Below are 14,725 nucleotides of genomic sequence, written 5' to 3' on the forward strand. Positions count from 1 at the left end.
GAGGTCAGGTATGGTGGGACATGTCAGTAATCACAGCACTTGGGAGGCAGAGGCAGGAAGATTTTTGAGTTTGAGGCCAGCCTAGGCTACATAGTGAAGACCCCGTCTCAAAAAAAAAAAATAAAATAAAAAAAAAAAGAGTGGGTTGAGCATTTAATTAGTACTGAAACCTGGTGACTCTTTCAATGGCATTCCGGGGCCAGTCTATCAGCCACCTGTCTGTTGAAGATAAATAACTCCTTGGTGGAGAAAGAAAAGAAGAAGAAAAGAAGAAGGAAGAAGAAAGGATTCTTCTGAGCTGCCATTGAAATGTTCTGGTGGCTCTGGTTCCCTGTCAGACATCAATGACTTTCAGCTCTCCTTCCCTTGCACGTGTTCCCTGTGGCCATCAGGAGCCTGGTGTCTGTGCTATAATCCAGAGGCAGTCACTTTACCTCTCAGCTCCTCCCCTTCCCATGCAGCATCCCCTGCACTACCCCAGGGACAATCTGGGTAGTGCTGTCTCCAACCACACGCCATGGACCACCTGCGTGCCATTTCCCCTTCTCAGGGAGGCTCCTCTCCTTGGGCCTGGCTGGTGCAACCCCATTACCCTGTTTGGAGCTGCTCCTGGAGCCAAATCCCGTATCAGCAAGGATGGCAGGAACCAGGTGACACACTGACACTGGATAATTTGAGAAGAGTTTAGTAAAGGGTCTATTCACAGAGGTATAGTACCAGGACTAGAAACAAGCCTGGAGTGACAAGAGGGAGCAATGTCAGGACCTCCAAACCAAAGAGATGTGTGGCAGGGCCCTGCTGCCAGTGCTGATACTGCAGGGAGGGAAACTGAGATAGAAATACTCTGACGTCCTTCTCTTCCTTCCCTCTACTACCCTCCTCCACTCATTGGCTAGACCCCAAAGCCAGAGGGCAAGGGAACCTACTGAAGGTATCTGAGGGTGGTGATGTCCAGGAAGCTGGGTGGACGGGTGTTAGAGAGAACGCCTGGAGGGACCAAGGAAGAGATCAGTACAACCATCTATCAGAGAAGAATCTTAATAACTGCCTTTGGTGAGTATCACCCATTATCCCTTTAATCAGTGGGAATGTCCCGGGAGGCAGGCACTATCAGTACCCTCCTTTTACAGATAGGAAATCTGAAGCAGAGATAAACCAAAAAACTGGTTCCAAACTCTCACAGCTGTGAGTGCTGAGGTGGGCTCCAGACTCAGGTTCTGGCCAGCCCTACAGGCTCAGGAGGTGACCACAAGAGCAGCTATGTGTGAAGATCAAATACACTTAAAAACCAGTATAATGTGAGGATTCCTTATTTCACTTGGTAGGTAACAGTTACCACATCAGATAGCACACTGTATTATTTGTGTAAAAATTATATGCTGTACGTAGATCGTAATCACCACAGTGACTTACTTTTTTGACTTTTCCCTGGGGAGGCTCTGAGCCCCTTGAGGCTGGGGATGTGTATAGCAACACTTGGCACTGCACAGCCAAATGCTCTCCAGTGATGCTTGCATGGAGTTGAATTCAGTCTTGACTCCTTGAGTTCTAAGACTAGGTTCAATCACTCAATGTCTGTTTTGGGCTGCTATAACAGAATATCAGAGACTGGGTAATTTGGAAAGAAAAGAAATTATTTCTCACAATTCTGGAGGTTGGGAAGTCTAAGATCGAGGGGCTAGTATCTGGTGAGAGCCTCTGGCTGCCTCACAACATGGTAGAAGATATCACATGAAGCAAGAGAGTGTCCAAGAGAGACCAAACTCACTTTTATAATAAACCCACTTCTTGGGTTTGGTTTAAAAAATAAATAGATAAACCTATGCTTGCATCATGAACCTACTCTCTCAAAACAACATAGATCCATTCAGAAGGGCGGGCCTGTTCATCTCTTAAAGACCCCTCCCCTCAACACTGTTGTATTGGGGATTAAGTCTCCAACATAAGGACTTTGGGGACACATCCAAGCCAGCGCGGACAGCCACCACTAGGTCTCTGGTGGTCTCATGGTGGCACAGGCAGATAGCAGATGAGTAAGACTCATAGTCTAATCTAAGCACATAAGCATAGTGACATGAACAAGGAATTATGGGAGCAGAGGAAAAGTCGATTCTGAGTCCAACAATGGAAACGGTGGGCTCACTGAGAAGTCATTGAAAGATGAATTGGGTTTCAAAAAATAATAGGAAGAACATTTCTTGCTAGGATAGAAATTTTGTTTAAAAAAAAAAAAAGGCCTGTAGGTGTGGTTCAAGCTGTAGAGTGCCTGCCTAGCAAGCATGAATCTCTGAGTTCAAACTCCAGAATCTTAATTAGATTTACCACTTGTACAACTAATATATGCTAATAAAAATGTAAAAACAAACACATAAAACACAAAGAATAATGGGGAAAAAAACCTCAAAACAAAACAAAAACAATTAAATCGTGGACAAAAGACATTTAATGACAAGCTTAAGGGTATTTGGAGACTATCTCTGGAGTGAGGTTGCTACTTGGCCTTGCTGTCCCCTGCTGAAAAAAACCCTTGGCCTCTAGAGTCCTGGCTCTTTCAAGAAGAGGCTCTAGATCCACCTGGGTGGATAGGGTTACTCAGTTTTCCCTTTTTTGCCTCCTTGTCTTTACCATGCACAGCAATGGCTGCACACAAGGCAGGGACCTCATCCAGGGAGGCGGCCAGTACAGGGGACAGCACTGGGCTAGAAGCCAGAAGGCCTAACTTCCAACTCTTGCCCTCCCATTCCTTCACAGGGCTGGACTCAGTGGAGTTTGGGATTCACCCTTGCAATCTCCCAATTCCTTGCCTTGTCCTGCACATATATTGAGTTGTGCTGGGGACAACCTAAAAGTGTATGGGAAAAGAATGATGTCACTATGGTGACCTCCCCCTACTTCTCAAGCACATAGCTATTCCTTCCTTCCTTTTTTGTGGCACTGGGGTTTGAACTCAGGGCTTCATGTTTGCAAAGCAGCGCTCTGCTGCTTGAACCACTCCTCCAGCCCATTTTGCTCTTGTTATTTTGGAGATGGGGCCTCCTAAACTATTTGTCTGGGGTTGGCCTCAAACCTGATCTCTGCCTGCCAAGTAGCTGAGATTACAGGTGTGAGCCACCAGTACCTGGCAATTCCTATTTCTGAGCATATTTCCTATGCCTGGCAGGTCACCCAAGGTTGGCTTTCTTTGTTTTTGTTTTTTGGCAGTAACTGGGGTTTGAACTCAGGGCTTCACACTTGCTATAGGCAGGTGTTCTACCACTTGAGCCATGCTTCCAGCCCCCAAAGTTGGTTTTGACCTCAGAGGTGCTTTCATCCTGCACTTGGCTGGTAGGAAAAAAAAAAAAACACAATTATAAAGCAGAAAACTAGTGTCCCCCATCGAGGATGTTGACAGTAGAATCAGGGACAAAGAAAGTGAACCTGTGAGTGAGGAGGGAATTGAATTCTTAGGCAAGAACTGTAGGAGAAGCCAGGTGTGGTGATACAAACTTTTAATCCCAGCATTCAGGAGGCAGAGGAGGAGGATTGTAAATTCAAGGCCAGCCTAGACTACAGAGTGAGGTCATGTCTGAGAACTCTTAAAAAACAATGAAAACAAAAACATAAAAAACTGTAAGCTACTGCCCAGGTGACTGACCTGGGTCATAGAGAGGATGGGTTGTTCACTCAGTTCTTTTAAATGGCCACTTGTGTGCTGCAATTAATTTCTGGCACTCATCATCCAGAGTGTGTGTGTACACCCCACAAGTTAAATGGACTAGTCCCCAACAAGCTTGTTTCTACAGAAGTCAGCTGGTAAGTTTAGGGGTCCCTGGACCATCCACACTTTCAACTGACTGGCTACAAATTCAGGGGCTGTACAATTTTCTTCAGATTAAAAAATTCACTAGGGGCTGGGGGGTGTGGCTCAGTGGTAGAATGATAGCTAAGCCCTGGATTTGAGTCCTAGCAACATACAGAAGGCAGAGAGGGAGGGAGAGAGAAGGGAGAGGGAGGGAGAGAAGGAGAGAAGGAGGAGAGAAGAGGAAGGGAAGGAGGAAGGAGGGAGAAGAAAGAAGCATTTACTAGAATTCAGGAAAGTGCTATTCTTATGATTACTCTTTTATTTACAGAGGACATAAATTGGCATGTCCAGCCAAATGTCACAGAGAGTGAAGTCTGGAAGACTCTTGAATGCAGAGCTGTAATAGTTTCTCTCCAGGGAATCAGGTTGTCACCCTCCTAACACCTGACATGCTCACCAATCAGGAAGCTCCACTGAGTTCTGTGACCAGAATTTTGATCAGGATTCCATCACACAGACACAGTGGACCACCTCATTGGTAGAGACTGAGTTCCATTTCCTCTCCCTGGCCTCACATGGCTCAAAGTTTCGGCCTTTAATCACATGGCCTTTCTGGCCCAGCTAACTTCTAGACTGAAACTAGTTAGGGGCCACCTGTTATGAGTCACCTCCTTAGCATAGTCTACCAGAAAAATCATTCCTAATATTTGAGAAATTTCAAGGGTTTAGTCTCGCTCTTAGGCACCAAAGACAAGGGCCAATCAAATTCCTTACTCTACAACATTCAGAGTTGCCAGGTTCCTCCAGACTGGCTTCTCAAGCTCTCACTGCTTCCCAACTCTAAATTTTATTTTGACAAACCTTAAAACTTTCATCTAGATTCATCAGTTTTGTCACATTGGCTTTCTCTCATCATGACACTTCACCCCCAAGTACTTTAGAACACATCTTCCAGAAGCAAGGCCATTCTTCCACATAGCCACATCACAGTGATTGCACTTGACAAGTTTAACACTGATACAATACAATCATCTAATATGCTGTGCTTATTTAAATTCCCCACAGGGTGCAATGCTCTTCAAAGCCCCTTTCACCCGATCTTGGGTCCAGTCTGGGATCATGCAATGAACTTATTCTGTCTCCTCTAATTTGGGATAGCCAGAATAGCTTCTCAGCCTTTTCTCTTTTTTTTTTTCCTGCAGTACTGGGGCTTGAACTCAGAGCCTATACCTTGAGTCACTCCATCAGCCCTTTTTTGTATTGGTTATTTTTTGAGATAGGGTCTCATGAGCTATTTGCCCCGGCTGGCTTTGAACTGTGATCATCCTGATCTCCACCTCCTGAGTTGCTAGGAGTACAGGTGTGAGCCATTGGCCGCCAACTCTCTTTTTTGTCTTTTATGATCATGACATTTATCAAGTGCTCAGGTGAATCATTTTGTAGAGTATTTCTCACTTTGGTGTGTATATTTCTCCAAGATTAAGTTCAGGGTATTTTTAATTGTCATGTTTCTTTGGTCAGTGGTTCTGAGGCCTGGTTGTGCAAAGACCCTTTGGTTCTTGGGCCCCCAACCCATCCACAAATCAAACAGGTCTGGGTTGGAGAGCTGCTTTCCCATGTGTCCATGCTGAACTGCTGAGTTTTCTTTCTGGTCCAGAATGTTTAAATGTCTACAAAAAGCACCTTTCCTTCCCACGTCTTTTCAGAGCCTGTTCCATACAGTGCAGAATTTCTTACCCACCAGTTTGTCACCCAGCATATTTCACAGGTTCTGCCACCATGGCCCCACTGACCAACCTACCATGAACCAGCTCTCTCAAGTAGAAGTCCAGATGATCTTTTACTGAAATAGTTCTTTTGTACTTCTTAACTAGCTGGGCATGTCCATTGTTGTTGTCATCTATGATGTCATAAGGGTGATGGCCATTGACATTGCAGCCCACAGACTGTGTAGTGCTCAAGATCTTTTTAATGGTTTCAGAAAGTTCTCTGGCTAAAGATCTGTCCGGCTATGTTGACAATCTTATCAAAGGTGGTATTTCCATGGTATTTAATGTCTTCTGTTTCTTTCTGTCTCTTGGTGGTTCCTTGAAGGCTTTGATGACCAGGGAAGAGGCCAGAACACACTACCTCGATCTGGGCATGTGTGTTCTGAAAGGCCAATTTTACCATAATCCTCAAACCCTTTCAGTAACTGGTTGCCTTGGTGATGTCATCACCAACCTTTTTTGGAGATAGACCCAAGGGGCCGGGGCAGCTCAGGCTAGCTTTGGTAACTTTAAAAACCTAAAAAATTAGAGTTAGGGGTGTAGCTCAGTTGTACAGCACATGAATGGGAGAATCCCTGGGTTAGAGCCCCAAACAACATCAACAACAAACGAAACGTAAACCTCAGGGTGGTAGCTTGTGCCTTTGATGCCAGTCCTGGGGAGACAGGAGGAGGATGATCGCGAGTGCAGCCTGGGATACATAGTAAGACCATCTTAAAAAAAAAAAATCAAAATAAAACCTTAAAACTATTGCCATTGGCTTTTCCATGTAGCCAGACCGCCTTTCCTCATTCCCTTTGGGAGCATCAGCAATAGGGGGCGGGAAGAAGGGGGGTGCAGGAGATGGGAGGAGGACGGTGGAGCTGGTAGACTCATCCCCAGGCCACGCGTCTTTGCGAGGCCTGTACGTGCGCACGTCTACGTGTGCGTGAACGCAGGTATGTGCGCGGTGCCTAAGCGTGAATGATTGCAAACGTACCCTTCTGCAGCAGCGCGTCCACGTGCACCTTCTATTCTGTGCAAGCCTTCAATTTTTAGGGCTCACATTCTTTTTTCCTTTGAAACAAATTTCACGTTGAGGGCCCACAATTGGGGAAAACTGCGCGTGAAGAGCTTCTGCGCGAGCGGGCAACTACCCCGGCCCGGGCTGCTTGGTACGGCCCGCAACCTCCCCTCCATCTTCTCCCATGATGGTTGCACCCACCCCGCGGAAGAGCTGGTTTCCGGGTGTTCCCGCCAGGCTTTGCGGCCCGACATGGCTCAGCCCCGCGCGCAGAGCAGCTCCGGCGGAACGCCTGCTCCCGCCGAGTCAGCCCCAGCCTCGGTGACCCTGGCGCAGCTCGTGCAGCTGGTGCAGCAGGGCCAGGAACTCCCGGGCCTGGAGAAACTCCCCATCACGGCGACCCATGGCGAACCCACGGCGTCCCTGCTCCCGCGGAGGCCCAAGCCCTGGGAGGCCGCGGGCTCGGCTGAGGCGCCCCGGGCCCCGGCGACCCTTGGGTAGAGGAACGGCCCCGGAGAAGCCCAGCTCGGCGGAACACAGTCGGTTCCCGAGACGCGAGGTCTTTTGCAGCTGAGACCTGGAGGGGGTGACTGTCCTGCATGAACTCGCGACCCTGAATACTGGCCACTGTCACCCATCTGTGTGCACTGCCCTGACCTATTAATTGGACCCAGTCCTCCTGGGAGCTCCACTGGGGTGGTGGGTGCAGGACTGGTGTTCCTTGATCTCAAGAAAAAAAACCCAGTCTGTCCCAGCTCCTGTGTGCAACTGAAAGCCTTTTACTACTCGTGATGCACCTGTTTTCATTTCCAAATACTACACAAGCCACACACTAATGGGGTCTGATCCACTGTGGGATTATGAGGAATTACGGGATTATGGGTCAGTTTATTCTGATAATGGAAAAGCGAACCTGGAATCCAAATGTCACTTTCATTGTGGACAGGATAGGTAGTTAAGATACGACTTTGAAGCTGGGCGCTGGTGGCTCAGGCCTGTAATCCTAGCTACTTGAGGGGCTGAGATCGGGAGGATTGCGGTTCGAGACCAGCCCTTGCAAATAGTTCACTAGATAGTCTTGTGAAAAAGAGGCTGGCAGAGTGGCTCAAGTGGTACAGCACCTGCCTTGCAAGCATGAGGCCCTGAGTTCAAATCCTAGTGCCACAAAAAAAAATGACTTAAATGAAATCCCAAAGCATTCAAAGCAAAAGTTAACCAGCAACAAAACCCTAGAAACTGGCTTTTCGCATCAGCTGGGTCAGGCAAGGGGCTGCAGACGCTCCTATAACCATCTGAAATCAGTTTCCAAACGGGCCATGCAGTTCACTGCACCTACTTTTTTCCTAAAATTAATTCGTTCTCGCTACAAAATCTAGATGACACCTGGTGTGTATGTTGTCATGAAAAAATCTGCATTAGCACATCCTAGTCTACTGAGTATATGTAAATAAGGACAGTCCCTCTTGTTTAGGGTGTGTCGTACATTATATGGAAAAACAAACTTTTAATAATTTATTTATAAAAATTGGAGGTTAAAAACTTATTTTGTCTTAACCATGTAAGGCGGACAGGCTAGAAAGTAACAGCTCCACTTTACAGATCAAGAGTGGCAACAATTTTCCCCTATTTATTTTTTGAGCGATACTGGAGACTGAACTCAGAACTGCACACACTCTTACCACTGAGCTACAGCCCCAGCCCTGCTCCCGTATTTAGTAAGAGATCTTCAATATAAACCCCAAGCTTTCGTAGCTACCAATATTTTTCCATGACTTTGCAATACATCATTTTTATGTAATGATTTCACAATGCTCTACAATATAGCAGAATAAGATCTATAACATCTATTCCTGGCAGGTTAACTCTGGAAGCAAACCAACCTAATTAATTACCTCATAACTGGCACATTTTAAGGCATTGTTACACCTCTAACTCAATCCCATGGCTGTTTTTAAGGGTCCTATGAGCTAAAACTGCAGCAAAGCTAGTCTAAAAGGATCAGGGAGAATAATGGTTAAGCATGTTTTCAGTGTGACCTGGGTATGGCACATCTTCACCAATTGCTCAGATGGCAAGCTGAAGCAACAGAGGGTGAAGGAGGCCATTTAGAGGTGGACACTGATGAAACAAACACCCTGGCCCATGCTTCTGGTTTACTACACCATTACCAGCAGGACAAAGGACGATTCTGGAGTTCAGAACATGCTGAGATGCATGCCTAGGGTCTAAAAAGCCTAATGTCAACCATACCCACGCAAAACCAAGAACTTCTGGGTTTGGAGGAGAGGGCTGATCAGGGAAACCTAGAAACTCTTGAAGCTCAGGGGGGAAAATGGGTGGGCATTTCTCAGGTACAACAGGACATACACAATTGGTTCGGTAAGTTTCAGTCTTGTACAGGACATGGAACCAGAGAAGACCGGCAAGTTCAGGGCTTAGCTGATCAGTGCTAAGGAGCAGACTTTCTCACGTAAGATGTACAGGTCCAAGCACAATTTTGAGTATATGCATGTTCTCCTGCTAAAGGGGTCCTTCCATTCTCAAATTCTGAGCTAGAGAAAAGGACTAAATCAGTTGCAGGTTGGGATACAAATGCCATCAGCAGAGAGACAGGCAGGCCTGAGAGTTCATAAATGCTGACTGAAGCTGGAACATGGACTCAGTACAGAGAACAGAGGCTTGCTTAGTACATTTCAAAACTGTATTCCAAATTTTCAAGGCCCTTGAACTCCTAGATTCAGGCATGCCCCTGGGCTTGGTCTATTGTACAACAGTCTTGGGGACACTGTACATGTGCTTATTTATCCACCAAAATTAAACACCCAAAATTGAAGATGTCAAAGTAGGACAGGTTCCTCAATGACATGTGTTGACTGGAATTTTCCATTGAACTGGGCTGTGACCAGGAGCTTGCCATGATCACAACTTACTGTCTTTCCCCTACCCCTTCCTTCCAATTTCTGAGGGTAGAAAATAATCTTCTCTGAAGATACTTGATAACAGTTCCAAAAGATAAAAGCATATGCTTTTGTACTGTGCTTTCAGATATTCTGATGGGAAAGAAAAAATAAGAAACACATCAGTACTAATCTCTAGCAATTTGACACCTAAACAGTACTAACAGCAGCAAAAAAAAAAAAAAAAGCAACTTCAAAAAGTTAAGAATCACCCAAAGTTCAAACCCCAGTCCCACTAAGAAAAAAAAAAAAAAAGATTCTTTTAACAAAACAGATGACTTACATCTTCAAATCCTTCTTGAAGTTAGTTTTTAATGTTATTTATTCCTCCTTCATTTCCAGCTAAATGACCACAGCAATACAGAAATTTTCAGATATCTAGAGCACCGTGTCCTATTAGACGTTTGCCCTTCTGAGCAGGCAGGTCTCTACCCATTAGACTTATAAATACCCAGCCTCACCTAGGTCTAGTTCAGGTGGCGGATGAGCTGATTGATGCGTTCACCCCGATAGCCAGATGAGCCCATCTCCTTAAGGAAGCCCACTCTATTCTTGGTAGCGTGACGGGCCACAGAGAGGTGGAAAGGACGCAAGAATCCGGAGATCTCCTGGAAATGCTTCCCTGGGAAGGCTATTTCATGAATGAGGTCTTCCAGGCAAATGACACCAAACTTCCCTAAGAGACATAAGGGTGCAGTTCCTTCATTCAACATTTATCCAGCGTAAATGAGAAGTTCTCGTATGCCAGAGCTGGGTTTGGCATGCTCTTGGGATCCCAAGAAAAATACACCCTGGATCCCACATCATGCTAGCCAAAGCCTCTTGCTTTTTGCCCCAAATGACCGTTAAGCTGCAGGACTCACCCAGGTGCTCTTCAATCACAGTGTTGTCTGTCAGAGGGATGGTTTTATTCTTAACCTTTGCTTGTCCACGTTTCAAGATGAGTTCTCGGACAGACTTCAGATTTGGAAATCTATGTGATGAAGAATAAAGCGTAAGGCATCATCACACTTGCTACTCAGTACTGCAGCCTGGCTGAGGAGAATGTGCAGAGTTCTCCACTCACCTCTCCCCACCAGGAAATGAACTGCAATTACAGTTCAGCTGGGAAGTGAACCACTTGTGGAAACACACACAAGTGAAGTGGACAAAAAGACTGAAGTAAGTGACAAGTCAGGTGTGGTGGCTCATGCTACTGAGGCAGGAGGATCAAGAGCCAAAGGCCAGCCTGGGTTGCTTAATGAAACTTTGTCTCGATAAACTAAAATCGAATCAAAAACCCTGAGTGGACCTGGTTGTATAGCTTCAAATTTAAATTTATGGAAATAAGTGTTTATCAGCCCAAAACAAAAAACCTCCTAATTCCTAGATAAGTAAGAAAAAACAAACAAAACTCCTCAGGACCAGACTTAAGTCTACTCAAGATGGTGCAAGAGTTGGAAGTAAAACCCAAGCCTTTGCTGGGTTTTTTTTTGTTAGGTAGACACTCGACAGCCGGAGCAACACATCCAGCCCATGTTGAGTTTTAATGTTTTAGGAATGCTACAAGCACTGCCACCAGCTCGGCTTCAGAACTCTCAACATCTCATTCATCTTACTAAGCCCTGGCCTACAGCTGAATAAGCCCCACTACTATACTGTTCAAACTGTGATTATCATCAGTGATCCTCCCTGTCTACTCCACAACATCCAACAAAGCAACACTAGCCTTGGAGAACAGCACCTTGTGCACCCCCACACACATACAAGCTAATGGAAATTAACAAGGAAAAACCTACTCACCCCCAGGTCACATAAGGTTCCAATACACGAAGCATTTTCATGTTTCCGGGAGTGACTCTGACAAAGACACCACTAAACAATTTCTTCAGCCGAAGTCTTGCAATGGTCCTCTTCACCAGTAAACTGACGCCTTCAATCCTGAAACAATTGGCAACAGAGGTCAGACACTCTGCAGTCCATGCATCTAGCAAGCACTCAGAGACACACAACGTGCCTCAAAGAGCTCAGTTTAGGGGGATGCAATTCATGAGCAGATCGTTTTCCAGTGGTATGGAGCCATGCCTAGAGTGCTATGGGAACACAGAGATGGTCCCTGAGTTGTTTTAGTTCCTAGGAAGATGCCTTGAGCCCTCCACTTCAGGATTCTGCATTTAAAACTGGAAAGGTCTGTCAACACCAACAAATTCCAATCGTGTCTTTTGGGTCTCAGGTTCAAGTTTCTGTTTTAGAGAGGGTATCCTCAAACAGCCCCTGCCTCCACCCTGCACTTTACTCTTCTAGCACTTATTTGTCTGTTGTGCTTAACCCTGAGTTCCTAGCACAACTTGCTGTTATGGTCCAGGTCTTTCTATCTCCTTATTTCTCTAGAAAGGGTCTGAAGCTGAGGCTCCAGCCTCCAGGAATCTGAAAAGACACCAGTACTCTACCTTTGGATGCGCACAACAAAGGCCAAGGAATGTTTATCAGGCACTTCCAAAGCACGAGGTTTCACTTCCAGACGTCTGACACGCACCTTATCGCGTTGCTGTCGCCAGGAATCACGTAGGAATGATTCCAGCCGTTTAAACCTGAACTCTTTTCCTTTCCTCTGCAGTAGAGGAGACAGACTATCATCAACACTTTGTGCCCACACTGTTTTACTTCTACAACATAATTCATCAGTCACTAATGAGGTGATTTCCCTTATGCTCTGCAAAGGGAACAAATAAATATACTTTACTTTTTTGTGAAGGAAAAGTCAGAAACCCAAGTAGTAAAGATGGAGTTAAGAAAACTTGGGTTAGGCACTGATGGCTCACGCCTGTAACTCTAGCTACTCAGGAGGCAGAGATGAGGAGGATCTCAGTTCCAAGCCAGCCCGGGAAAATAGTTCAAGAGACCCTATCTTGAAAAAACCCATCACTAAAAAGGGCTGGTGGAATGACTCTAGGTGAAGGCCCTGAGTTCAAGCCCTAGTACCAAAAAAAAAAAACAAGAAAAGAACAAAACTTGAGAATTATGGGGAAGTTTCTGATAAAATATCAGTTTACATGCTTTTACTCAATGTTTACCAATAAGTGTTTTTTGGCTCTAACACTGTGTTAGACACCATAAAGTACAAAACAAGCATTTTTTTTTCCTGTTCCCAAAATACTTCCTTATCTTTTCCAAAGACACTTAGTAAACAGCAAAAATTGTTGAATACTTTCAGACAGGGTCTTGTAGTCCAGATTGGTCTTGAACCAGTCCTGCCTCAGGCTACTGAGTGCTGTGATTACAGGCATGCACCATAATAGCTGGTTACCTTTCAAATACAAACCCAAACGTTTTCTGCCATGTTTGGTCTCTCATCACCCAGTATGAATTCAGAAGATCCCACTTCACTTCTCCCTTAAAACTCTATTCCAGCATTTTGCTTACAGATGTTGGTTCTTTGCTAAATGAAGAAGTGATCCATACACCTAATATATGTAAACAGTGGGGCTCCACGATACCAAATCTAATTCAAATCTAGCGCTAGGTAAACATCACTCAATGCAAGTTCTACCGCCTTCCTCCTGGTTCCCCAGCATTACCTCCTTCTTTTCCAAAAGTGCTTGCTTTGCTTGGGTGGCTTTGAGGGCTTGATAAGCCTTCCTCTTTTTCAGGAGATTTTCTGGAACCAATGGGATCTTTTTTCTTTCCCTGATAGAGAAAATTGAGATCAGAGACAGTATTCAGGAAAGAGACATTCAATGGATTTCCAAACCAATCCAATATTTTGGACTTTGGGCAACACTGCTGTCTTCAAATTCCTCAGTACTGACATTCTCCTGAAACCCTATGGTTTCTGACCCGAGTCTTCAAAATGGATCCCTAATAATTCACTCGTCCCCCAAGCCTTAAAAACTCACGAGCCCCTTGGTCCCTGGGGTCGTGTACGTCACCAGAGCTTTTACTACCACAGCCTTTCATAGACCCTCGCAGCGGGGGGATTCTAGGCAAGTGCTCCTCCGCTATACTGCATTCCACCCACGGTGAGGTTCCAGTACAACCTTGTGGGGTTGGGGAGACTTCAGATCACCTACAGTCAATACTGACAGTTAGGCTGGGCGAACCCAACGCTGGCCTCTTCAACCACTGTACCCTCGGGACTTCAGTCTGGTTCCACGCAGCGGGAGCGTCAATACTCGCCCCCCCAAGTAACCCAAATTTGACAGCGGCCCTCTCCGCGGACCCCGGCTCCTCACTCTCCGTCTCTACACTCTGTAATCTGGAGCCTTTTATTTTTCTACAGACCACGAGCATGCTTCTTTTTTGCTACCAAAGCATAAATACCATGGATGGCAATAGATATTTAGCGTCCCCCTTCAGATAGTTAAAGACCCAAACACTCACTCTCCCTCCGCCATCTTTGCAGGGCTGTGGAAACTGCGCATGCGCACCATGCTCACCATGCGCACCACCGCCAGCGGAAGAAAGGACCGGCTCTGTTCATTGATCATAGAGACGTCTTCTCTAGCTCACCGCGGATGACCGCAGCAGCCACTGCCCACTTTTTTTTTTTTTTTCTTTTTTTGCGGTACTGGGGCTTGAACTTAGGGCCTACACTTTGAGCCACTCCACCAGTTCTTTTTGTATTAGGTATTTTCGAGATAGGGTCTCGCGAACTATTTGTCCGGGATGGCATCGAACCGGGTTTTCCTAAACTCTGCCGAGTAGCTACGTTTATAAGCGTGAGCCACCGGCACATGGCTCACTTAGAGGCTTTGAACTGCTAAGAAGAGGTCTTATTAACATTGATTCCTACAACAAGTTTCACAAGTTATTCTTCGCGCTCCCTCCAAGCTTCTTCGCGCCTATGCCACCTTCAAAATCAAGTCCTTTTCACTGCTAGTCTCACAACGGTGGCAGTCTGGCCGTGGGAAATAGAACGCTTCCCACAATGCACCAGTGGCTTCCGCTGTAACTCCGGCGCCGCACTTCCGGCGCCGCACTTCCGGCTCGCGCCTCGCGGGGTGGTGTTTGCTTTCAGCCAAGAGCTTTGGCTTCCATGTGTGGGTGGAGAGACTCTGTCTACAATTTAGGGGGTAAGAAGGTAGCCCGGATTTCGTCTGTTTGCTCCGGTCAGTGGGTCCCCGTGGAGGACTTGAGCTCTGCACTTCCTTTGTCTTATCCGTCGCATGATGGGCATAACGGACAGCAGCGCTATGTGAGGTTGAGCACAATGTCTGACAGTGAGCAGTCAGCACTG

General features: G+C 46.0%; 2 protein-coding genes across 2 annotated transcripts; one reads left to right on the forward strand and one right to left on the reverse strand.

Moving 5' to 3' along the window:
- The first annotated feature begins 6,420 nt into the window (after positions 1-6,420).
- On the forward strand, positions 6,421-7,343 carry Pex39 (peroxisomal biogenesis factor 39). Its single transcript, XM_074082164.1, has one exon. The coding sequence runs from the start codon at positions 6,806-6,808 to the stop codon at positions 7,052-7,054; it is 249 nt and encodes an 82-aa protein (XP_073938265.1). The 5' UTR covers positions 6,421-6,805; the 3' UTR covers positions 7,055-7,343.
- A 1,893-nt stretch (positions 7,344-9,236) lies between these two features.
- Rpl7l1 (ribosomal protein L7 like 1) lies at positions 9,237-13,991 on the reverse strand. The gene is made up of 7 exons (XM_020157094.2): positions 13,870-13,991; positions 13,068-13,176; positions 11,940-12,100; positions 11,293-11,430; positions 10,374-10,483; positions 9,972-10,186; positions 9,237-9,603 (listed from the first exon to the last, which is right to left on the reverse strand). Exons 1-6 carry the CDS (start codon positions 13,974-13,976, stop codon positions 9,978-9,980), a joined length of 834 nt encoding a protein of 277 aa, XP_020012683.2. The 5' UTR covers positions 13,977-13,991; the 3' UTR covers positions 9,237-9,603; positions 9,972-9,977.
- Positions 13,992-14,725: the final 734 nt, after the last annotated feature.

This window comes from Castor canadensis, chromosome 8, assembly GCF_047511655.1.
Source record: "Castor canadensis chromosome 8, mCasCan1.hap1v2, whole genome shotgun sequence".
NCBI classification, from domain to species: domain Eukaryota; kingdom Metazoa; phylum Chordata; class Mammalia; order Rodentia; family Castoridae; genus Castor; species Castor canadensis.